The 26,156-nt window shown below is 41.1% G+C and overlaps 1 protein-coding gene and 1 long non-coding RNA gene across 2 annotated transcripts in view; one reads left to right on the top strand and one right to left on the bottom strand.

Annotated features, from left to right (window-relative positions):
* Nucleotides 1-17,659, bottom strand: part of STOM (stomatin) — a 28,483-nt gene extending 10,824 nt beyond the window's left edge. Inside the window, exons 1-4 of the mRNA XM_032634694.1 lie at nt 17,487-17,659; nt 4,202-4,305; nt 3,203-3,275; nt 2,094-2,176 (exon numbers count right to left, since the gene is read on the bottom strand). Coding sequence (XP_032490585.1) covers nt 2,094-2,176; nt 3,203-3,275; nt 4,202-4,305; nt 17,487-17,547 — 321 coding nt within the window. The 5' untranslated portion in view covers nt 17,548-17,659. The remainder of the gene's footprint in view (nt 1-2,093; nt 2,177-3,202; nt 3,276-4,201; nt 4,306-17,486) is intronic.
* A 260-nt stretch (nt 17,660-17,919) lies between these two features.
* On the top strand, nt 17,920-22,616 carry LOC116755357. Its single transcript, XR_004350334.1, has 4 exons — nt 17,920-18,287; nt 20,515-20,622; nt 20,958-21,037; nt 22,219-22,616. It is a non-coding gene; the product is annotated as an uncharacterized LOC116755357 (long non-coding RNA).
* The last annotated feature ends 3,540 nt before the right edge of the window (nt 22,617-26,156 follow it).

The raw sequence follows: 26,156 nt of genomic DNA, 5'->3' as shown, positions 1-26,156 counted from the left end.
CATGTTCCATGCCCCAGGCCTTTCTGCAGATGGCCCTCTCCTTGCATGTCCTCCCTTCTCTCTCCCCCACGGCTTCAGGCTGGAGTGTCCTTACTCATCATTTAAGACACAGCTCAAGTGTCCTCTTCTCTATGGAACTTCCCTGATTCATTCGGCAGAGTTAAACACTCTTTCCTTTGCCCCTTCACTGCAGTGACATGAGTTATCTACATCATCACTTCTCTGTTAGACTATGAATTTCCTGAGGGCAGTTTGTCTTTGTATCTCTAGCACTGGCAGAGAGCTTGACACACAGCAGGTAGTCAGTAGACAAGAGATGAACGGGACTGAAACGTGGTCCCAGGAATACAGTGAGGGATGAAGAGTGGGAGTGAGAGAGTCAGGAAACCCCAACTATAGTTTCAGCTCTGCTGGCACCTCCCTCGGTGACCTCCAGCAAGGCCTTTAGACTGACTTAGCGATTCCTCATTTGTGAGATGGGGCTAATAATACGGCCCAAGTCTATGCAAATTTCTCTGAAGGTCAAAGAAGAAGATGTTTGGAAACGAAGCCCTTTTGAGAGTGTAAAGAGCTATGTACGTGGAAAGTAATAAAAACAATGATAATACATAGCAGTTTAGTTCTGCAAGGCATCAAAGCAGTAATCCTTTTTTTTTAGTAACCTAAAAATACTTCTAACCTGGAAGAGAAGTGGGGGATTTGTAAATAGATACACAGTGTATTACCATCTTGTGTGAAGGTTAATCTTTTCCTACGATGTGATGGGAAAATGTGTATCGTTGCTAAATGAGTTCTTGCCACTGTGACTCTACCACAGCTGGAGCTTTGTAAAGCTGCATCCTCGCTACCTACTGATTATTGTAGGCAGAGTGTTTATCTCCCTTCGCGGTAAGTTCACAGGGGATCAGAAAAAGGACTGCTTGCCAAGTTCCAATCCGCTCTGTGTTTAGAGAGCAGCTGGAAGGCAGAAGCTCACAGTGACCCTGCCAGACGCCTGCCATGTTTACAGAGGAAAGTGCCAGGAGAATTCCCCACTACCCTGAATGGGGCTCCTAAGGGTCAATCTTGCACGCAGAGAATACAGCAATGCTCTCAGTCTTGCTCTTGTGGGTGAAAATGATTTCCGGTTTCACCTGGTATGTGTGGATTATGAAGTCTGACCTCCCTAACTACTTGGCTCAGTGCCAGCAGGGAAGTGCCTTTGTGACAAGGCTCCACCACTCTGCTGAGTACCTGGCCTGTGGCCAGAAAACACCGGCCGTTTTCTTCTGTCCCTCCCGTCATCATGTTTTTAGGCTTTCTATCTGCAACGGTTATTACAACTCCTTAGACATGAGCGCCAGGATGGCCATCACTGCGTCAAGGGCCAGGACGGAGCTGCTGTAGGATGCACTTAGCATGGAGCCGTGGGGAAAGCACTGCACAGGGAATCCGAAGGGCTGGCTTTGAGTCCTGGCTCCACCACTGTAGTATGGAGGAATTCCTCTGTCTCACTGCAACCATCTACTTTCTGGGTTCTGCTGTGCGTTTCAATGGTGATTTGTGGAGCAATTTGAAAAAGCCTGAAATAATTACTAACATAAAACATTATATGCTTATCTAAAGTACCAAAGGGGCAGTTTCTAATTCTTTGGCTTCTAACCAATTTATTTAGAATACAGTCAAGAACCGTAAGAAGAATATCGTATCAGAAACCCAGAGAGAAGTGTGGTAGTAAAAATGATGACAACGGTGATGACAGTAATATTATATTACATTAACGTGACAGTACGTTTTGTAATAATAGTAACGACAAGCACTTTCATAGCACTTACTACCTATCAGCCTCTGCTCTAAGCACTTTACATAGAGTATCTCATTTAGTCCTCAAAAGAACCATATAAAGTAGGTCCTGTTATTATAACCTCTATTTTATAGATGAGGAAACGGAGGCACAGAGAAGTTAAAGAGCTTGCTCAAGGTCACACAGCCAGAAAATGGTGAGGGCAGACAGCCTCTAAAGCTGTGCTCTGACTACTGTCCCCTGCTGCCTCTCAACGCCAGGCCCCTTCCCCGGTGATAGCTCAGTTACTCACAGCAAAAGACAACCTTACCTCCTGAGGAGGAATATCAAATGAAATAGTTCTCATGTCCACTTTGATGAAGCTGTCAGTGCACGGGAGAATAAAAAACAAACCTGCAACAGAGACATACACGAGATTAGAAAGAGACACCAGCACCTGACCAGCTCACCGCACCATTCAGTTCTAACAGAATCAACCTGATAAACCGAAAGAAAGCAGTTCATCTCAGTGAATGAGCCAGAAGCCAGGAATGTCATCCTTGACGCCCGCTGCTTTCTTCCCACATCTAACTGTCCCCACAAGACCTGTGGATTGCATCTCCTTACTTCACTGTTACTGTCACCCATTTGTTTTCCCTTAGACCAGCGCAATCACTTCCCAAGTCATCTTTCTAATCCTTCTAGTTTCTCTCCTATGAACCAACACAAACCCCTGAACAAGCCGTACAAGGTCCTGCACGACCTTGACTCCGCTTACCTCTTCACCCACTACCCTCTCCTCCCGTCCTGCACTCTGGCTGGGCCGCCTGCAGTTCCCTGAGCCTACAATGCTCTCCTCTGCATTGCTCTGCACATATTCTGTGCCGGGAACACCTCTCCCCTGCCTCACACCCTTTCCTGGCAAGATGTCACCTCCAGAAAGCATCCACTAGTTGGGGTCATCACTCTTCTCTGGGTTTCCACAGCCATCTGTGACTGTTTGACCATAATACTTATCACGTGGGATTGTAACTACCTGTTTCCTTGTTGGTGTCCCACCTCCAGGCAGTAAGATCCTTCAGGGCAGGGACTGTGTTTTCATCTCCCTTGAATTCCCAGAGCCTGGAACTTAGTGGGAGCTTAATCGAAGTTTGCCAAAAATAATGACTGAAAGCATTTATTTCAGTAGGGACTCTCACGCTCTAATTTCGATAGCTGTGGCTATTCTTGGCCTAAGATAAACTTATCAACTCAAGTAGGAAAGGGAGGGGAGAGGCAGGAAGGAAAGGGTAATTTCTGGTAGGCAGCACTGCTATTGTTGCACAACTTCTGCTATGAGAACTCTCTTCTGAGTCAACAGAGACCCTCATAAGGGAAATCACATCAGTAAAAGGACGAATCTCGTTCTGCAGGCACACAGTTCAGAATCCTAGTACTGACCAGGTCCTTTGGCGCCTCCTTGTAAGATGCGACCCAGTCTAAAGATGATGGCTCTTTCATATTCTTTTATGATCTAGATTAAAAGCACAAATAATAATTTAACATGAGGAGTACAAGTATTTATATGCATAGCTTTTAAAATACATATTTCTGCTCTAAACAAGTGAGATGCCTCTATTTTCTTTTCTTCTCTATAATCCAGATAATAGCTATAGGTAACATGGTTAATGTTTAATCATCCCTGCCAAAATAACCAAGTTATTTACTTTTATTATGGATCATAAAAGCAATAGATACTCCTTGTATAAAATCTGGAAAGCATAGAAGAGTATACAGAAGCAAATCCACACTCCTCAGCTGTTAACATTATTATCCAGTTACTCATGCTTTGTCAATACAGGAAAAAAAGCGCTAAAGTCCTCATAGTTTGTCTCCTGATTCCTTAAATTATAATAGTAACATAATCTGAAAATTCTTAGAGCATATTTTCTCTTTTTAGGAATATGAAAGTCATTTATCACAGTATTAATAACTTTATAGACGTTATTAACGTTATTAATGTATTACTAACACATGCCAGGTGTTGTGATAAGTACGTAATTCATTTAATCCTCACAACAGCCCTATAAGGCAGGTGTTGCTATTTCCTCACATTATACATGGCAAAGGTCACACAGTAAATAATGGCACCAGCAGTCACACCTCAGCATCCTGACTCTGGAGGACTTGCTCTCACAGGACCACCCCACATCCCTGACTCCAGAAAATTTTAGATGGTGATCCCTACTTTAATCGTCAGGAGGGGCTACCTGGGCAGTGGCTGAAAAGAAGTCTTAAGATTCCATGATAATTGGTGACTAGAGTTAAGAATTATAGGCCAGTATGGTCTCTCTCTGTCTCTCTTACACACACACACACACACACACAAACACACACACACAGTGGGCTTATGTACTTAGGAGTTGACCCCTTTCCAGATGTTGATGAAATATTCTTTACCTTTATGCACATCCATACTGACAACGGGAAAGTTAAAACTGTGAACAAGAATGATATAGCCACCAAAATCCATCCACAAGGTCCCAGGCCTGCACTGGGGCTATCTGTGAAAACCAAAAACATACAGCTCTTATCACTGTTCTTAGCATGGTCCCCCCATCACCTTCATCCTTGCTATTCACTGAACACCAGCTGTTTACATGTATTTTCCCATCAAATCCTCATAAAAACCTTGAAGTGCAGGTGCTACTTTCCCTAATTTTTATTATGCAGTGAAGTGATGAAAGTAAGAGCCAATCCCAACTACCAAGAAGGTTACAGTTTAGCAGGCAAGATAGACAAACAGATCATTATAATTCTAAGTGCAGATATAGTGTCCGTTCAGCATATTTTGAAAACACAGAATAGGGGTAACTCACACCACACCGTTGGGATGGAGGTGAAAGTAGGGTGGGGTGGGGTGGGTAGGCAATGGTGATGGTTGTCAGAGGGGCTTCTTGCAGGATGTAATGGTTAAGGAAAATACCAATGAAAAGGGGAAGGAGGGCAAAGTGAATTTAAGCCGAGGGTACAGCACAATTAAAGGTGAAAATCATATGATACACGCATATAAGCTCATTTAGGTCCTCTTTTTAAAAAGGCCACCTGTAAAATATCTCACTGGGTATATGCACAATGTATCATCCATATTGGTTCTGATTTCTTACTATTATGAACAATGCTATAATGAACATCTTTGTACATAGCTTCCCTCTCACATTTCTAATAGTTTCCCTTTTCTGTAACATGGAATAGTTTTTTTCCTTCTTTTTTTTTTTGGCTGCGCCATGAGGCTTGTGGGATCTTAGTGCCCCGACCAGGGATTGAACCCGTACACTTGGCAGTGAAAGCATGGAGTCCTAACCACTGAACCGCCAGGGAATTCCCTGAAATAGCTTTTGTCTAATCACAAAGATAATACATGCCCCACTGCAAAAAAATTTAGAAAAGTATAAGAAGGGAAAAATCATTCAATTCAGAGATGGTAAATATTCTTCCAAACTTTCTATGTGCACGCACATTTTTCGAAGTACATAAATAAAATTTGTCACCTATGTTTCTCCCCTCTAGATATTGTTCTTTCACCTTTTTTAGCCTGTCGCTATGCATTTGTGCTTTTTCTGTTTTAGTTTTAATTTTTTATCAGTTCAACTTGCATAAAGTTAAAAAAGTCAAATAGTTCCACGAGTACAAGAGGGCGGTTCCCTGCTCACCTCTTCCAATTTCTTCTACTCAAGGCAACTGCTCTTTCGGCTGAGTATTTAACCCCCCTGTTTCTAAATAATACACTGGTTTGGTTATTTGTTGTTTTTTTCAGTTTTGAGCTTTATCTGTTGACTTTCTACCCCTCCCCCACATAAAATATACCCATCCTTTGAATTGCATCATAATTTTGGTTAGATCAATATCAAATTCTATATTTCATGAATATGCAAATGCCATTCAGAGCTAAGCCACGTAGTGAAGCATAATTCGTTTTCTTTTCCTGTACAACTTTTTTTCTTTCTGGAGTCAATGTCTGTCTTTTTCCCCTTTGCTTAGTTTTCAATATACTTATTGATTCAACCCCAAACGTTTCATCAATCGTCTACACCTCCTTTCAGCAGGCTCAGGTATTCTACCAATTTCACCTTCCAAAGAAGAGTCCTGGAGTCGTGTCTGGACCTATTCATGTTCCTGGTGCAGCAACCATCCCTCTGATCGCCTTTCACTGTCATCCTGGGAAACTGCCTTCCCTTCCTAAGTTGTGTTTCCCACTCTCTGTGTCCAATGTCTTCCTCGTTTTTAGTTTGTTTTTCCTTTCTGTGGGGGACAGAGGGACTGAATAGGCCGAGGGATAGATCGCTTTTCTTATCAACCACAGAAGGCGTCTGCTGTCTTTCCAGAAGCTGTTTTAATAATGGGAGGGAGGGAGGTGGTCAGAGGGGAAGAGGTAGGCCTGGCATGGGTTACTACTCAGATCAGGAGGGGCGAAGACAGCAGCAAGATGGGGCTTTGAATAAATAGGAGGCCAAGAAAGAAGCAGTGATGGCTGGGAGCACGAAGAAAAGACACACGTGGGTATCCAGGTCAAGTGCTCTAAAACATAAGATGAAAAACCAGAAATACACATGACTACTTTGGTTATACACGACTTTGTAGTTTTCCGATCCTGTGTCAGTGTCAGGTTAACATCCTAATGCGTACTTAAGTAAAAGTGAACTAAGTTAATCCTGGAGGCTTCTAAGTTGTCATTTTGACGGGTACAGACATGTTCAGTGAGAGAATACTCCAAGCAACGCCACTTCTCCACAGGTGGAGAAGCCCTATCAGGTGCTGTCATAACGGATATGAATCATAGCAGCCTTTTTAGACAGTTCGTTATACTTCATGCAGTGTAATAAATTACTTTAGACACGTATCTCATTTACTCCTTATAAAGCCCTGGGGAGTTAGGTGTTTTTAATTCCACTGCACAAATGAAGTAACTGAAGCAACATCTTTCCCAAGGTCACAAAATGGAGGACTTGGGATTCAAACACAGGTCTTCTCACTCCAAAGGCCACGTTCTAAATCAATTCACTCTTTGACCCTTTGCCTCTGAATTAAAAAAAAAAAAAAAAAAAAAATCCTTATTAAAGAAGTTGTTGTGTTTGGAGCACTTCCTCAAGACAGAATCCAAGCTGGGAAAGCATGGTAGGAGTTCCAAGAATGAATCTGATATTCTTACAGAGGAAGCCCCCTTAATTCCAGCTGTGCCTATTTATAGCAAGAGACAGTCTCAAGGCTCATTGCCAGCCTCAGGTCTAGGTTTCCAAAATGAAAGGAATTCCAAACAAGGAAGAGATGGGCCACAAATACTTATCTGACAGCATTTGGTGCTTTCTAAAATACTGCCCCAAGTCTCCCATATTCCAGGCAAAGCTCTGTGTCCTGATAGATGATAAACTCCCTGAGGGCAGGGATGTTTCTTTTTTATTTTTATATTCTCAATGTCTAGCACAGTACCTTGCAGAGAGTGGATATAAAATACTTAGCTAGCTTTCCAACTAGATATGTAATTTCTTGTGCATTTATATCCCTTATTAGATGAATTTCCCGAGAATAGGGAATGTTTAAGTTTCAACTTTCTGTGACTTCTTAGTTGTGCGATCTTTACCTCTCTGAACCTTTGTGTCCTTACTTGAAATAATCAGACTGGCCTTGCAGGACTGAGGCAGTGCTCAGGAAACACAGATGACAGTTTTCTGTCATTCTCCTATTTCACTCAAGTGTTCAATTTCCATGACGAAAAATGGGAAAATAGGTGGCTTTTACCCTTCTTGATAAAAGCCTCTGAAACTACTTATTTTTCCCTCACTTCATGCCTCCCTCCTGCCAGGCTAGGCCTGGACATTCAAAGACCTTCAAGAAGCTGATTAGTGAATCAAATTATTAAGTTATTGAATTATTATCTACATAAGGACAAACGGGAAAGTACAGCCCAGGTTTTTTGTGCTCAATTTCCACTATGTTAAAAACCCCAGATGAGTATACGGGATTTGAATGCAAATCAAGAGGAAGAAGAAATTAAGCGGATTTTCTGAAAACTGGACTTGGTCTTTTTTTGCGGTACGCGGGCCTCTCACTGTTGTGGCCTCTCCCGTTGCGGCGCACAGGCTCTGGACATGCAGGCTCAGCGGCCATGGCTCACGGGCCCAGCCGTTCCACGGCATGTGGGATCTTCTCGGACTGGGGCACGAACCCATGTCCCCTGCATCGGCAGGCAGACTTTCAACCACTGCGCCACCAGGGAAGCCCTGTCTTTCACTTTTCAAATGCTCAGCTAGAAATAATCCGAGCATACACACTGGAGAAATGGTGCTATTTCATAATATTTAGTGCCTTTAAAATGAAACGATCCCATTCTCAACCCTGAAACTCTTCCCCACCTGGTGATAGCTTAAAAAGGTGCATAAATCACATTCCTCAGAGAGGTGAGGCTTAAACTCCACCAGGCTGTAAACAAACCCTTAGTCATTTCCAGTCACTACAGCCCAAAGAGGAAAAGAAATCTCAGTTACTCCCCCAAATTTTATGAAATTCATTTCCTTCAAGATTCCCATTTATTACCCTGAGGACTGAATCCTCCCTCCTTCCTTTATGAGGTAAAAGACAAATAATGAACAATAGGTATTTCTGAGACATTTTGGTTGATATACTTGTTGATATTTGCTGGGTAGGAACAATCTTAAAGATTAGGGATCCCATGATACTTGGTTGTAAATAGTACTTTGCCATGGTTTAGAGTATTTTTTTTTCTTTTACTACCAAACTCTTTCCTGAAAACTGTGGTAGAATAAAATTTTAACCAAAGCGTGGTATTGAAAATGGATATGAGCCCATACATTAACATTTTTTAATTGAGCATTCAAATTGAGCTTACCTCCAGGAAACTAATGTAAATTTTTAAAATATTACTTTTTTTTTCTTATTTTAAAAGTAAAATACTGTCACTATAACATTTAAAAATATAGTTTAGAATAGAGGAAGAAAAATAATCTATACTTTTATATCTCTGGATGGTGATTATTTTCTGCCTTGCTATTGGACACACAATATATATGTGTCCTTTTTTTTCAAAAATGAAATAATGGTATACATAATAATTTTAAATCTGTTTCCCCCCCTATATTGTGGACATTTTTTCATGTCAGGAAATACTCTTTATTATTAAAGGTTGAATAATATTCTATCGTTCCATATGATGAACATTTAGGTTGTGTCCAGTTTTCTCAATTAGAAACTCTTTTGCTTTGAATATACTTTCAGCAAAGTTTCCATACATCCTTATTGTGTAAACTAATTTTGCTGAAAAGATGAAATTACACAATTCTTAAATTTCTCTTATTCTGGAGGTACATTTTATTAACACCAATAATAACCATTTATTAAATGCCTATCACACGTCAGCCACAAGCTAACTCCATATATACATTATTTCTCATGTTTACAAAAATCTGTAAAGTAGGTATAAAATATTCCTTCCAGAGTCCCAAAGTACTAAAGCAAAAGAATTTCTGGGCAGAGACAAAAGAAAACAAAACAAAACCATGAAACAAATGGAAAAAACAAAACCAAGTTGTACAGTAATTTTTGTTGCAGTAAAATATTCTTTTCAAGATTATAACAGGCCTAATTTCAGAGTACTGCGTATTGTTAATGATCCCATATCAGCCGATTTCCTTTACGGTTGATTGAATTTGGCACTACTAGAAATCATGTGAAATAATAAATTCCATTTACCATTGGGACTCTATTCTAAAGTTCAAAAGATACGGGATTTCTTCTTCAAGCAAAGGCCAGAAACATACCTTCACGCAGTATGTGAAAATCTGACTGAGTCATACACATTACTACACAAAGAAAAGGTAAGCCAAAGAATTATTGAAATACCAACATTTAAAGCACAATCTTTTCCTTCCTCTTTCCCAGTATACAGGTGAAATGCTTCATGTTGTAAATTGCCAAAAACGTTGTTGTTTGGGTGGGGAAAGATAGCATGGCTAGGAATTTAGTCTCAAAAACACGTTATCTGGTTCTAATAGCAACTTTTAAGGGGTAACAGTAGGTCAAAACGAAAGGTCTTGGCATTTTTTGAGTTTTCTTAAAGCATATATATTCAGCATACAAGTGTTCTTTTTGGCCACAACTACTGCTCATTGGAGATTCCATGTCAAGGTGTGGTAAACTTTTCCTGTAAAAGGCCACAGAATAAACACTTAAGGCTTTACAGGCCAGAAAGTCGGTCTCAACCACTGAATACTCTGCAAAAGCAGTCACAGACTATACATATATGAATGAACACAGCTGTGTTCCAGGAAAACGTAATTTATGAACACTAAAATCTGAGTTTCCATATAAGTTTTCAAATCTTCCTCTTTTTTAAAAAAAATGTATAAATATAATAAAAACTATTCTTAGCTTGTGCGGCATACAAAGCAAGCAGTCGGCCAAATTTGGTCCACAGGCCATACGACTCATTCCAGTTCTATGTCATATAGTCATCTATTTGAGGAGGAGGACATCGTGAGTTAAAGAAGACATCTGATCTTTCTTCTGGCATTTCAAGTAAGGGTACAGTTCCCAGATTGCTAGTTTCTCTTCCCTTTCATTGTTTTGAAACAAGGTCTTTTTTTTTTTTTTTTTTTTTTTTTTTTTAAAACAAGGTCTTTAAAAGACCTGGTAAATAAGAATTCAAGGCGGAAACAGGCAAAAGGGCAGATAAAATATTTTATTTGAATATAAATACATCTTCAATTAATCAAAATTTTACTATAACTGAGTTTTTCAAATGACTGGGATTTTAGGAGAAAGACAGAAGGGAAGGAAATGATAGAAGAAAAGGCAAATAAGAGAAATGGAAAAAAGGAGTTAAGAGAAGAGAGACAACAAAAGTGAAGGCAGCATCCTGTAGAGAGAAAGATTCAAACAGGTAGAGGGGAGAAAAGCAGAGTTTAGCACATAGTAGGGTGTCAATAAACAGATGTTGAAAAAATGATGCTGTTTACTTGGCGACCGCAACTTGCAGTTCATTGGGCAGAGGCTTTGAAAGCAAACAAGCACACACCATAACCCATCTTTCAAAAGACTATTTTAATTAGGCATGGTTTACAGTTCTTTGAATGCCCTTAACCTTAAACCTCTAGGGAAGAAATTATGCTCTGGACTGGAGTGGCTACAGGCCAGATGGTATCAAGTTAAGAACCATGACTGAAGACCATAACTTTTCCGCCCTATTATAAACCTGTAGATACTAGATTAAAAGAACTAGTACTGATGAAGCATTATGTGACTTGAATTACAAAACTCAAAATGTGTTTACCATGAGATAGTAAGGAGAGGAAATGGACTAGTCCTTTTAAGAAGGATTTTCAATAAAAGTTGAAATAAAGGGAATGCTGTGCTTAGCTCAAGAAGAATCAGGAGGGCTTCTCTGGTGGCACAGTGGTTAAGAAACCACCTGCCAATGCAGGAGACACGGGTTCGAGCCCTGGTCTGGGAAGATCCCACATGCTGCAGAGCAACTAAGCCTGCGAGCCACAACTGCTGAGCCAGCGTACCACAACTACTGAAGCCCACGCGCCTAGAGCCTGTGCTCTGTAACAAGAGAAGCCACCGCAATGAGAAGCCTGCGCACCGCAACAAAGAGCAGCCCCTGCTTGCCACAACTAGAGAAAGTCCACGTGCAGCAACGAAGACCCAATGCCGCCAAAAATAAATAAATAAATTAATTTTTTAAAAAAAGAAGAATCAGGAAATTAAATAAATATAAATATTTTATTTCCCAAGCATCTTGAGGATTTTCTGTAGCTTTCCTTCATTCAGATATTTCTAGCCATAAAACAGGAGGAAAAAATAGGTGAGACTATCATCAATGATTTTAAATTTGAACCCCTGAGTCTTTAATAGGGTCCCCTCTCCTAACCTATAGCACTTCACCCTCTCTAAACACTACTTATCATACTTGTAATTATCTTATTCAGTGTCTTCTTCATGAGATTTTGGTCTTGTTAAAGTAGTACAGCATAAGGCTTCAGAGTTGGCTCTGCCACTTATTAGCTGTGTGATCTTTGGCAAGTGTCTTAGCTCTCTGTGCTTCACTCTAACCATCTAAGAGGGCTAATAAGAGTACCCCCTCAAGGGTCAGTGTGAAGAGTCAGTGAGCTATCACGGAAGACACCCAGTGCATAACAGATGCTTGAACAACATTTGTTAAGTAAACAGCTGTTGAATGAACTGAGGGATTCTGCTGGTTTTTGCTTGTTTGTTTTGTTTTGTTTTTGGCCGTGCCATGCGGCTTGTGGGATCCTAGTTCCCTGACCAGGGATTGAACCTGGGCCCTTGGCAGTGAAAGCGCAGAGTCCCAACCAATGGACCACCAGGGAATTCCCAGGTACTGCTGTTTTCTGGGGAGGGGAAGAAAAGGTTGAGTATTACAGAAGGTAAATGGACATTACATGTCTGCATACAGGATCCCAGAATACAGTTCATCAATTTTTGGTGGTGAGCATGCTGTATGGTAGGTAGATAGGAACAGAAATACAACGTTGTATTCGTGAAACTTATAAACCAATGTTACTTAAAAAAAAAAAAAAAAAATACAGTTCAGAATCGTCCTCTGTCCCAAAGCAGTGGTCATAATGCTTTCCCAAAATGTTTTCTTTCCTTTTCTCTTTTTAAAATCAGCCCTTTTCACCTGTGAGGTGAGAGAATTCAGGAAGGTAGAAGGATGGGCTGAATATGACCCATGTCTGGAAAGATAAAAATAGTTATGTTCAGAAAAACTGGAGAGAAAAACAATTTCATAATGTTATTAAGTTAATTAAATTTAGACTAGGCCTGAAATATACTAAACAGAACAAAACCCCCTCTCCTTCTTCAGTTTTGTTTTTTTTTTCCAGCTCTTTTACTTGGATATCTTAAAAGTAACTATAATTAGGTTTTTCTCATAAAAGTCTTTGGAGGGCAACATCATTTTCATTAAATAATGGGAAACAGAAGCATAAGGAAACTAGATCATGAGGTTTCCAATTCTTCAACTGAGGCTGAGTAGCTAAACAGTGGCTAAGAGCTTGGCGTTTTGGTGCCAGATTTCCATTCTACCACTAAATATTCTCATTAGTAAAATGAGGGACGAGAACAGTCATTATCTTCCAGGAGAAAATATGTAAAATGCTTGACACTTAGGAAGCGTTCAATAAATAGTAGCCATTATTTTTATCAGAACCTTAAGGTCATTACTGATACAGTTTATAGGAATAAACTTTGTATTAAGTGAATTGCCTTCTGGGACCTGAACACCATAGAGAAAATATCGACTAACAACCTGCTTGGGGACTCTGTCTCTGGAGGAGAAACAGACCACATTTGGGGAGGTAAGTTGGAGTCCTGAAGTTTCCTGGACCGTCTTTTATACAACTTTTTGTGCATAAATTTTAATTTCCTGTATAATTACTAGGCTTCCCGAATAGTCATTGTTAACCTTTTTTTTTTTTTTTTTTGCGGTACATGGGCCCCTCACTGTTGTGGCCTCTCCCGTTGCGGAGCACAGGCTCCAGACGCGCAGCCTCTGCAGCCAAGGCTCACAGGCCCAGCCGCTCCGTGGCATATAGGATCCTCCCAAACCGGGGCACGAACCTGTGTCCCCTGCATCAGCAGGTGGACTCTCAACCACTGCACCACCAGGGAAGCCCCCATTGTTAACCTTTTTATTCTTTGTTTTCCCCATTAAATAATATCTTAATAATTTACACTTTCAAGTTTCAAAAGTACATTCATATAAATTTTCTCATTTGATACTTAAAACCTTGGGAGCTAGATACCACAGTAAGATTAAGCCCAACATGAAGACGAGGAATTGACTCTGGAGACTGAGACTTCCCAAAGTGACGTAGGTAGTAAGTGATGCTACTGAGGTCTCAATTCAGATCTTCAAATTGGAGATTCCACTCTCATTTCGCTATCCTATACCATCCTACCATCAGTGCATATCTACAACTAGGTAAGGCTGGTATCTAATTTTCATTGTCTGATATTTTAGGACAGACACATTATTGCTCGTATCTTCAAGGCTAATCTAGAGTATAGAGGCTCAGAGTATAGACAAAGGTTCAAAAAGAATGGAGGAACGATTTGTGTGTTAACAGGCAACTGACACACACTTCCTTCTTTCTACTGTGACCGCTAACTGCTCTTTCCACACTTTCATAAGAGGAGATTCCTTAAGTACAGTATATTATCGTAACAATTATAATCCCCTTATTGGTAGTATGAACCCAGACAGTCTATCTGTATGAGGAACATGTCCACACCCTAAAATCAACAGTTTGGGTTGTAACAAACTTAATAAAAATAAACTGTAAACAGAAAAACATCTCCACCAACGTAAGCCAAACATTTAACAACTTGATCTACTGTATGGGTGTTTTTATCTCCCTGCTTCCTTTTACTTTCAACAAATTATTTTTGCAAATCTACTATGCACTTGACCCTGAACTTATTACAGTGATGGAAGGACACAATCTCTGCTTTCAGAAGCGCTCCTGGTCTAACACAGGTGATTATAATTGATATAATACCGTGCAATAAACATTATGACAGAGGTAGGCACAAGATGCCAGGCAGACACAGAGGAGAGGTGCTCATTTTTTCTGGTTACAGTAATTTTCAGGAAAACGTTTTCCCACATCTTCTTAAAAAGCAGACTTTGAATCCAATCTTTATCACTTTATCAACATTAAAAATTTTTTTCTTCAAAGCTGACCAGGTGATCAGTGACTCTGTCTTTTACAGTGTACAAGTTACACCATCAGGTGGAAACAATGACCAACTCTTGTAAATGCCAACTTTTGTAGACTTGGTTGTCATTTGAGTTAATCTATGACCATTGATGGTTTAACTCAGATTAATTATTAAATAAATTACAAAGTTCTCCCCAATCTGGTCGGCTGTAACAACTGAAATAAACAAATCAGTCCCTTGATTCTGCTTATTTTCAGGCGTTCTTCCGAAGGGATTTATTCTGTTGACATGGCTCTTAATTATAACCATACATTTCTTTGCAATCCACCTGCATTATTTCATTAGAAAGCGAATGCACTGGCTTTAAGAAAAACTAGTCTTGCCCTAGGTTTGGTCATATTTATATTCCTAAGACTGATTATCAGCAAAATCATAAAGGGGCAGTTTGGGCTTTTATATTCCATTGCTTCTCTCAGAAGCAGCCCTCTGGAGCTGTCTAGCCAGGGGGTCTTGATTGAAGCCAGGTTCCTTTGGGCTTTATTTACTGTCTCTCACCTTCAGTGAAGTACTGATGTTTGACAAGTTCCTCCTTCTGGGTATGCAATTTGGAAGCAGCTCTAGGATAGGTAAAATGATTTGGAAAATCAGCCCAAGTTTGAACCTCGTTCACAGGTGTGGGTGATTTTTCCACTCTGAGCCTCCGTTTTCTTGCTGTAAAGTGGTAGATAATGACACTCTCCTTGTGGAACTGCTAGAGGATTGCATTCGATAATGCTTTCAAAGCATTTAGGCTGTATTTGGCATATGGCAAGCACTCGATAAATTCTATTTAATAAATTCTAGTAGTGGTTTTCCTACCAGTGTCAGGTCTCTAAGGCGTACATTTTTAGAAAGGTGACAGCGGGACTTCCCTGGTGGCACGGTGGTTAAGAATCCGCCTGCCAATGCAGGGGACATGGGTTCGAGTCTGGTCCAGGAAGATCCCACATGCCGCGGAGCAGCTAAGCCAGTGAGCCACAACTACTGAGTCTGAGCTCTAGAGCCCGCGAGCCACAACTACTGAGCGCGCATGCCACGAGCCCGTGCTCCCCAACAAGAGAAGCCACTGCAATGAGAAGCCCGTGCACTGCAATGAAGAGTAGCCCCTGCTCGCCGCAACTAGAGAAAGCTCGCGCGCAGCAACGAAGACCCAACACAGCCAAAAATAAATTAAAAAAAAAAAAAAAAGGTGACAGCGACCAAGCAAAATTTTGTTTGTATATATGATTTTCAGAGGAAAGGGTGCACAGTTTTCAATAGATTTTTAAAAGACTTCTGTCTAAAAAGTAGTGTAGAATCAACAAAAAGAGTTTAGGAGTGAAAGCTGTTCTGTGACCGTGAAAGACAACTAACATTAAGTACAAAGATCATGTTTATTCCCGAAGAACTTCTACAGATTTCCCACTGCAGTTTCACCAAACTTCTAACATTGTCCTCACAGTCCTTTAGATTCCCACCAGGATATCAGGGTACAGATGAAAGGATCCCACCTACCTTCCTTTCTAGGAAGAGACAACTGACTATCAAAGAGGCCGGGACTGCATAATTTTTATACGGGCAGGTTTTAGAATCAGTCAAACCCATACTTCAAATATGACTCCATTACTTATAAACTGTGTGATTTTAAAGTAATTTAACTTCTCTGAGTATCAGTTTCTTCAAGTACATCCTCTCTGTCACACATCCTGATTTGGGAAAATAACTGTCCAAGGTACAGAAAAGAGGAAATAAGATTTCTGTAATTCTTTTGATGTTCCTGGGGAGGAACTAAAGACAAAGATTGCTGGGGAAAGGAAATGGGGACATATGGGATCGGTGGACAAGGCTGGCATTACAAATAATCAGAATAAATGAGTCCAGTATAGTGTTCTTTGTGGGGTGATGGAAAAGCCCACCCAGTCTCCTAAACTTCTTTCACTATGTTATTCTGTCTGAAATTCCATCCTGAGAAATAATTCCTTTGGATCACTAAGAGCCCCGGGGAGGCAACCAGTACTCCCAGGTGGGTTATTGCCTGTCTTATGAATCCCTCCTCCCCCGCAAGGATAGACAATAAAGGTTCTAGGTGATAGCCCTCTCAAGGGTACTAGACACAGGGCAACAAATTGAGTCACTCACACAATTTCTGCCTCAAGACTGGGAAGGCCCTGGTAGGGTAGGGAACTTACAGTTCCTTGTGAGGGACAAAAGTCCCCAAGGCGAGGTTTCCAGAACAAAGGAAGTTAAGTGGAGGGGGCAGAATGGGGAAGAAAGTGAAGCTGGAAAGAGATGCAGGAAGGATGCTAAAACAGACTTCCTTCTTTTCTTCCGCAAATGTGTCGGGAACATGTGGCGAACTACACAGGTCGGTCTTGCGGCTTAATAGGAATTGGCAGGGGTGGGGGGTAGGAGTTCTTTTTAGTTCGGGAGGACGGCGGCGCACTCTGGGGTGGGCGAGGTTTGGGTAAAGGAGCTGGCCTCCGATGGGGAGGGAAGGAAGGGGGAGTGGGGCGAAGACGCAGGCTCCCGGGTGTGGCGTGCAGGTCTGGGCCCGGCTCCACCACTCGCTGGCCGCCAGTCACTCAGGCACGTCCTCGTCCGCGTGCATGCCACGAGATAATGAGCGGAAAGCGCTGGCACAGGGCCTGGCATCTGGCAGCCGCTGGATAACGCGAGCCCCTGCTCTGGCTGTGGGCACTGGAGACGCGCCCTCTGTTGCAGTGTCCATAGTGTGCCGGGCACTGGGCTTGCACTCAGCACCCTAACATCCCTAAACCTGACCCCAGCCCGCGAAGTAGGGCTCGTCATTCTCAGCGTACAAGTGGGGAAACCGCGGTTTTGAGCAGCGGTTGCTCGGCTAAGAACATCCGAGACCTTCCTGGGACCTTTGGGCTAAGGTTCGTTCTCGAAAAGGTTAAGGGGCGGCGGGTGACCCCAAGGGCCTCGCCAGGGGCACAGGGCTCACCCGTGAAGGAGTCGGGAAGTCGCCGGGCTTGGGCTTCCGCTGATGGCCGCTTGTCAGACATGATGCCCGAACCGGAGTCGCTACTCTCAGGTCGCTGTAGCCAGGGCCGGAGCGGGAGCGGCGAGGAATGCCCGGAGGCGACCCAGGAGCCCGCGACCCAGCCAGCAGCCCCGCCCACTGCCCGCGGCCCGGCCAATCGACGCCCAGGACCGAGGAGGACACGCCCCCACCCTCCACCGCCCTCCCCTCCCGCGCGGCAGCTTCTGGGGAGCTTCCCGCTATCCAAGGGCTGAGGGGCGTGGCCTGAGGGGCGAAGGATCCCTGAGGCGGGGGTCCGGGCCGGGGGCAGCACCGGAAGGGTGGGGCGGTGGCGGAAGGGAGGGGCGGAGGCCACAGGGTAGGAATTGCGGCAGAAGAGACAGGGGAGGGGGTAGAGAGGATGGCCTGAGAAAAGGCTACGAAGAAGAAAAAGGCGCCCCTTCTGGGCAAAAGAATTAGAAGAAAATGGTGCCTTCCTTGGGCGGGGTAGGGTCTGAGTGAAGGGAGGAGGCAGAGAGGCACCTGTGTTGTGTGGCCAGAGTGAGGACGCCGCGCCCAGCCCTAGACTGGGAGCACCCATCGTGTGAGGGGAAGAAAGCGGCGCGACCACCCTCGAGCCCAAGGGAGTGAATTCGAGTGTGGTGCCCTTTATTCAAGTAAAATCCTTTCCGAGCCCTTGCCGTCGCCAAGCAGCGTGCTCTTTGCTAGGGGCGGAGCGGGCAAGGAGCAGACACGGGGCCCGCCCTCGTGGAGTTGACACAGGTAACAAGCAAGTAAACAAGTCATTATACTGGGGGAAGAGCGCGACGAAGGGCACAGGGGACTCAGAGGATAGCCGAGGGCATCTACTCTAGTTAAGGGGACAAGGGAAGGCCGCTGTAAGGAGGTGGCATTGAGGTGTGACCTGAAAGATGAGAAGGAGCCACCCTTGGGAAAGGGGACTGGCGGGGCGGGAGGTCGGAAAGGGAATCCCAGGCGGAGGGAAAAGCACAGGCAAGACCTCACGCTTTGTGCTGGGTGGTGGCTGAAACCTCACCTTTGAAAACCAGGCTGTGTTTTATTCTCGATAAAACTTGTCCGAATGCAAACCGTTCAAAGTATGGTGATGCACACAAGCAGGTGCACTTTTAAAAACATTTCATGCAGGAATAAATACAGATTCTCAGGAAGTTGCAAAGGCAGTGCAGAGAGGTTATAGGTATCCTCTACCCAGTTTCCCCAATAGTTTACGTCTTACTTATCTGTAGTATCAAAGCCAGGAAATTGACAGTGGCGCAAACGTATATATAGTTCTATGCCATTTTGTCTCAAGCATAGATTTGTATAACCACCACTACAGTCAATACAGAGCTATTCCATCACCACAAAGTTCTCCCTTGGCCTTGTAATATCTAACACTTTGTGGTGTTTGGGTAATTGAAATGGGAGACTTTCTAGTTTTAGGTCTGGAGCCTTGTGGTGGTCAGGGTAGAAAGTGGAGCACACACGATTGTTAACAGGTGTTAAGAGAGTGGCTGATCATCGTTGCTTTGGGGTACAGACACTAGTGTGTGGTTCACGGCTAATGCAGAGCTCTCAAGTTGATCTCCAGTCACATGTGGGAAAAGAACTGCTTATATTCCTGGGGGTGGAGTACAGCTTGTGCAGTCACTTGGTTTATAAGCCTTCTGGAGCAGATAAGGAGGGGAGTACAGTTATTTAATGATCCTTTCCCTCTAAATTATCCTGGAGAAAGTCCACAGCTTCATTTTTTCCATTCCATAGGCGAATAAGCCCCAGAGGCATGAACTTCCTGTTTATGCCGCGGTTCCCAGGAATGAGGAGCAAATGCACAGGCGGCTAATTAAACTTTTAATAAAGGAGGGTTTGATTACACATTGCATAATCAATTTGTGAAAAAGTATTTAGCTTGCCTTTTTGCTGGAAAGGAAAATATTTCAGAATGAATTTAATGTTTGTACTCCTGCCTGCTGCGTTGATTCAATTCTCAAGGCAATTCCAACAGCATCACTTCTGGAGAATTAGAAAAGAGGCTTCACCCTTTGGGACAAAGAATTTGGTAAACACTTGTTGGCCCTGGTTTCAGGTTGCATCAGTTCGGCAGCTAATTCCAGGCCCCAAGCTGAGAACAAGACTTGACTTGATTTTTAGATTACTTTCAGAATAGATCGGAATTTACAGATTTAGATTTTAAAACGCTGAATTTCACTTGCCCCTGAAACTGTTGTATTCTGGCTTTCTTATGCATATTATGTATAAATGTATTGATTAAATGTACTTTAAAAATAAATATTATTGTATCACCCTCTCCCTTTGGGGGAATTTCTAGTCCTAAAATTTCTTCCAGTAGTGATTAGAAGTTAGAATGTTTTTTGAGAACTTTATGCTTTAAAAACTGAGACTTATTATATGAAATTACAAATAATTTGAAGAAAGAAAGAATTACTTCTCCTATTATTGCCTCTAACAGAACTATTATCATTTTGGTGAATTTTTCCTCTAGCTGTTATTTAAAGTATATTTGCATATAAGTTAAAATCAGAGTATTTATTCCATATTTCTTTCATGTTTTATTTTGCTGTTATTTCCCTAGCATATTCAGGGTACCAAATTAAGTATTGATTGATGGTGACAGCGATGACATTAAGACATGGAGATGGGTTTGAGACAGACATGCACCATGAATTCATAATTGAATAAGTCAGAAGGAAATTTAATTAGTCTTTTTCCTGTGTCCACGTAAGAAATGCTTTAAGAACAACAGAGAAAAGTCCTTATTTATTTTCTTTTCCTTTAAATTATGATTCCAGGCTGTTCACAGTGACTGCAGTGAAATCAGCTAACCAAATGCTTTTGAGGGAACAGCAGTACCAGCAAGCTATGTCTGTATGTGGCATTTTCACCAGGATGGGTCTAACTAGGTTGATCTGTTTCTCTGTGTGGACTAATTCACTTTTATTGTATTACAGCAGCATTTTTGTCTTCTTAGCTCTTCTGTTCTTCAGGAAATTAACGGAACTGAATCATAACAGGAGTTTCACCAGTGGATTTTGTACATTTGGGCTGTGGCAGCAGACCAATTACACCACAGCACTTGGTAAGAGCTCTGGGTGTTTGTGTCCTCAGGTCTTATGAAAATAAAAAGCATTACTGAAACATTGGTGGTATTTAATAGAGTCATCTATGGCAAGAATTTTATTAATCTGCTTTATTTATCAGTTCACAAAGCAAATATTTGTTGAATACCTATTATGTGCCAGGCATCGTTGTAGGTGCCTGGGATAAAACAATGAACAAAAAAGACAAAAATTCTTGCCCTCATGGAGTTTTCTTTCTGGTATTCCTTTCCACATGTATTAGTTTGCTAGGGTTTACATAACAAAGTACCACAGACTGGGCGGCTTAAACATCAGAAGTATATTTTTCTTACAGTTCTGGAAGTGAGAAGTCCAAGATCAAGGTTCAGCAGAGTTGGTTTCTTCTAACGGGCCTGAGGGAAGCATCTGTTCCAGGTCTCTCTCTTTGACTTGTAGATAACTGTCTTCTTCCTGTGTTTTCACATCGTCTTCTCTTTGTACACTTCTGTGTCCAAGTTTCCTCTTCTTATAAGGACACCAGTCGTATTGGATTAGGGCCCACCCTAATGACCTCATTTTAACTTAATTACCTCTTTAAAGACCCTACCTCCAAATACAGTCACATTCTAAGGTCCCAGGGTTTAGGATTTCAACATGTGAATTTTGGGGGAACACAGTTCAGCCCATAATACCACGTATGACTATGGTGTATTCAAATCTTTGTCCTGCTTGTTTTCTCATATTAATATCTCTGAGGTATTCAAAGTCATGTATGTTTCCCTGTAAAATGTATCCAGGTAACCTATAATTATGAGTAATTATTTTTCTAGACATGATTTATTTTTAATAAATACTGAAAGTTCTTGGTTAGGAAGGATTACTCTGCTAGGAATGTTGCTCCATCTAGTGGCCGCTGTATTCAACTACTTCTGTCAAAGTTATAAAAATGAATAAAGGGGCACTATGTTGGAGAAAGGATTCTCTTTTCAACAGGCTATTATTCACAGGGCACTAAGGATTCATGATAAAAAATATTTTATCCATCACTGTATGTGGAATGAAAGAGAGGTCTACATAATGACACTGTTTTTAATAATTCAAGTAATATCAGTACCATCATTTACTATCACTACCAGTTACTGTTTATTTTTTATCTCCATGAGGAAACTGAGGCTTGGTTTACTCCCTTGTCCAAGATCTCACAGGCTATAAGTAGTGTTTGTTTGAAGTCTATAGGACTTCAGAGTGTAAGCGCTTAATCATTCAGGATAAATAAAAAGAAACAAAAAGACTCAAACATTTTGTAATGCATTCCTAATAAGTGACACATCTAAGCATACACCTAAATGAGTACTCACGTTTGTCTTCAATCTTGATATATACTTAACCTTTATCTTGAAATGATACTTTATTGTTCAGTGTTTGTATCATCGTTGATGTGCTGTGTCAAAGTGTGTCTGTCTGTCTTAGATAATGAATTTATAAAGGACACGATCAACAACCAGGTCAGTATTTATTTCATACCTTGAATTACGTCAAACATTTAAAATAACTAGTAAAAAGTTTGGACTCTTTTGGTAATTTTAAAGAATAATTTTTGTTTCTCTATTATACAGGTTGAATGCGGCAGCTAACTTGCCTGGAAACATCAGGAAACGCTTCTGCAGAAAGCTGAGTTCAGTAGGATAAATACAAGTTAGAAAAGGATGCCTTAGGAATACAGAGAAGCCCTTGTAACTGCATGGGAGTATGACAGTTTGACATTTTGGGAGAAATGTAAGTAGTCAGATATGCAGGGAGTGGGAGTGATAAGAGATGACAATGGACTAAAAGGCATATGCCAAACTGAGAAGGAAATTATGAAGCCATAAGTTATGGAAGATCTTAGCAAGAGAGGTGGAATGAACCCTTCTTATCAAAAGATCATGTAATAGACAATCTGAATAGGTCTTTATCTATTAAAGAAATTGAATAAGTAATAATCTTCTAAAACAGAAAGTCCAGGCCCAGATGGGGTCACTGGTGATTTCTACCAAACATTTAAGAAAGAAATTATACCAATTCTCTACGGTCTCTTCAATAAGATAGAAGCAGAAGGAGTACTTCCTAACTCATTCTGTGAGGCCAGGATTACTCTAATATCAAAATCAGACAATGACATTACATAAAAGAAAACTACAGATTAATATCTCTCATGAACATAGGTGCAAAAGTTCTCAACAAAATATTAGCAAATGGAATCCAACAGTGTATAAAAGAATTATATACAGTTACATATAAAATGGTGTAACATTTGAAAATCAGTCAGTGTAATCCATCACATCAACAGGCTAAAGAAGAAAAGTCACATGATCCTATCAATAGATGCAGAAAAAGCATTTGACAAAATCCAATAGTCATTAATCATAAAACTGAGTAAGGTAGGAATAGAGAGGACTTCCTCAACTTGATAAAGAACATGTACGAAAAACCTGCAGTGAACATCATGCTTAATGGTGAGGCACTAGAAGCTTTCCCACTAGGATCAGGAACAAGGCAACTCCTTTTCAACATCATATTGGAAGTCCTTGCTAATGAATAAGACAGGAAATGGAAGTAAAAGGTATACAGATTGGGAAGGGAGAAAATAAAACTGTCTTTGTTTGCAAAAGACATGACGGTCTATGTAGAAAGTCTGTACTTGTACTCTTACAGTATTATATAAGGAAGCAAAAGAAAGGAGGAAATTAAACAAACGAAGAAAGGGCCCAGAACAAATGGCTTCACATTTAATAATGGTGTTTTCTTATGTAGTTAACAATTGATATATGAACGTAAGGTTATTAAAATGAATGATCCCAGTATATTATTTGCGGCTAGCTGAGCGTAAAATATCTTCTCGCTATTCTTGAAAATTTTTTCTTGGACTTTAAGACATAATGGTTTTGGAGCTACTGGATACAGTTACTACATCATTGGGCATTTTATGGGTGCTATTTGTGTTGTACACTGTATCTTTACTTTAAAAAACCTTTCTTTAAAGAAGTTAACAGTGATCATTTCGATACTAGCTATTAAGTAATGCAAGCATAGTAATGTAGCATTTGATTATTGTGCCTGTGCTCCCCGTCTTTTTACAGTACTGCATTCCCGTAGGTCATGATAAGTAATCACTCATGTTACCTTTTTGCATATTGCCTATCTCCATTTATAGAAGAGGCAAATGAGTGAGGCAAATAGAGGTGTGGTTAAGATCACAGGCTCTGTGCCTCCATTGCCTGTGTTAGAATCCTTGTTGCACCATTCCTAGCTCTCTGACCTTGGGCAAGTTATGGAAGAATAAGTGAAATAATCCATGTTAAAGCGCTCAGCACAGTGACTGGCACATAGTAAGCACTTCATAAGTGTTAGTGGTTACTAAAAGTAGTTGTATATTACACAGACATTATATACTATTTTTATTATTACAACAAACAATGACACCATGGATTTAAACTTAGGTAGCTCGACCCTAAAGCTCCCCCGTTTCCCTCTATCAACACCGTCTCTGTAAATTTTACTCATTGATGAAGACAGAACTGATTCTCTTTAAATTGCTTTGGCCTCCGTGAAAGAAGGTTTGCCAGTTTATCAGTCCAGATAGAGTAATTATGCTGCATTAATGAACAACTTCCATATTTCCATGATTTTCCACAAAAATCTTTATTTCTTACTCCCATTTCATGTCCTGGGATGACAGAGGCTTTTTTCATCATAGTCACCCAGGGATCTCAGCACATTTTAACATGTGCTTCCACCATCACAAGGGAGGGAAAAGGGGATGTGGTGACTTGTGCACATGTCTCTTGAAGTCTTCTGCTTGGAAGTGACACATGCACTGATGCTTATATTTCATTGGCCAAAGCAGTAACACAGCTGGTCCAACTTCAACGAGCAGGGGAAAGTGCAGTTTTCTGGGTTTAGGAAGAGAGAATTAGACATCAGTGAGCAGCATTAATAACTACCAGACCAACAATTTGAATTTTTTTCAGTTTCCTAAGTTGATATTTATCTTTTCAATTTCTAAATCTGCCCCCATCCTTTCTTATGTATACAGATCTTCCTCAACTTATGATGGGGTTATGTTCCAGTAAACCTAAGTTGAAATCATAAGTTGAAAATATTATAAGTTGAAAATGCGTTTAGTACATCTATCCTACTGAACACCATAGCCTAGCCCAGCCTACCTTAAACGTGCTCAGAACACTTACGTTAGCCTGCAGTTGGGCTAAATCATCTCACACAAAGCTATTTTATAATACAGTGTTGACTGTCTCATGCGATCTATTGAATACTGTACTGACAGTGAAAAACAGTATGGTTGTCTGGGTACAGAATGGTTTTAAGTGTATCAGTTGTTTCCCCTTGTGATTGTGTGGCTGACTAGGGGCTGTGGCTGCCCAGCATCAAGAAAGAGTGTCGTCGCTAGCCTGGGAAAGATCAAATTCGCAATTCAAAGTACAGTTTCTTCTAAATGCATATTTTCATGCCATTGTAAAGTAAAAAATCGTTGAGTTGAACCATTGTAAGTCAGGGATGTTGTATAGATTCTTCAGGAAAAAGCCTAAGTATAGTTTCAGAGAAACACCTTTCAGAGAGGTATATCAGAGTTATCTGGAGACTTTTTCAAGGTCATGTGCCCAAGGCCCACCCAAGAATGGAAATATCTATAGGTCAGGCTCTGGGTGTGTATCTTTTGAAAAAGCTCCCCAGATGGTTCTGGTTTGCTCCCTGTTGTGACTATGCAATTGTAAACTCATATTTGTTTTCAAGGGTTGTCCTTAAGACAGATGGGAGGAAACAGAGCCGAAAGGGTCAGAAAGAGGAAGGCATCAGGAAGGCACTATGACTCAAGTGTAGCAGGGTTCTCAGCTCAGGCTGAAGCTGTGCTCACATCACAAGTCAGTATATCTGGCTTCTGGCAGGGGTAGATGACTCCAGGGTTCCATTTACATAAAGGAACACCAATCCTCATGAGAAAGACCTCACTTAAGTTAAGGGAGACTTGACCCTGCCCCAACTTTTTATTGAAAATATGTTTTTCAGAAGATTAAAAGAATTTACCCACCACTTAATTCAGTAAGTGCTAGCATTTTGCCATATTTGTTTATTTAGTTATTTTTTTGACATCCACTGATGGTTGTTGCTTGAATCAATTATTTCATGGAGGGGCGGGGGTGCCAAATGGTGATTTTCTGATTCTCCCATTCTTTCTACATTTATTATCACTGTCTAGCATTCTTCAATAAAGAGGAGCTTTCCTTTATCAACTGGAGATGAATTAAGTTTTTCCTAAAAAGGCAGAATAAATAATATGCTTAATTTTTTAAACTAGGGAAGATTTTCAGGAGCCTATGTTTGATTGAAGGACATTTGGCCAGCATTGTAGTGGACAGATGATCTGAGTATAGCAGAGGCTTATGCATTTAGTTCTACAGCCCAGCTCTCAGAGTCAGAATGATAGAGCATGGTAGCTAAAGTGGAAAATGGTGTAGGAATTATAGTGGCTGTAAACACTGAGAACAGAAAGTGTCAA

The sequence above is a fragment of the Phocoena sinus genome, chromosome 6 (assembly GCF_008692025.1).
Source record: "Phocoena sinus isolate mPhoSin1 chromosome 6, mPhoSin1.pri, whole genome shotgun sequence".
Lineage (NCBI taxonomy): Eukaryota > Metazoa > Chordata > Mammalia > Artiodactyla > Phocoenidae > Phocoena > Phocoena sinus.
Note: the sequence above shows the minus strand (reverse complement) of the source record. Positions and strands in the feature narration are given on the sequence as shown.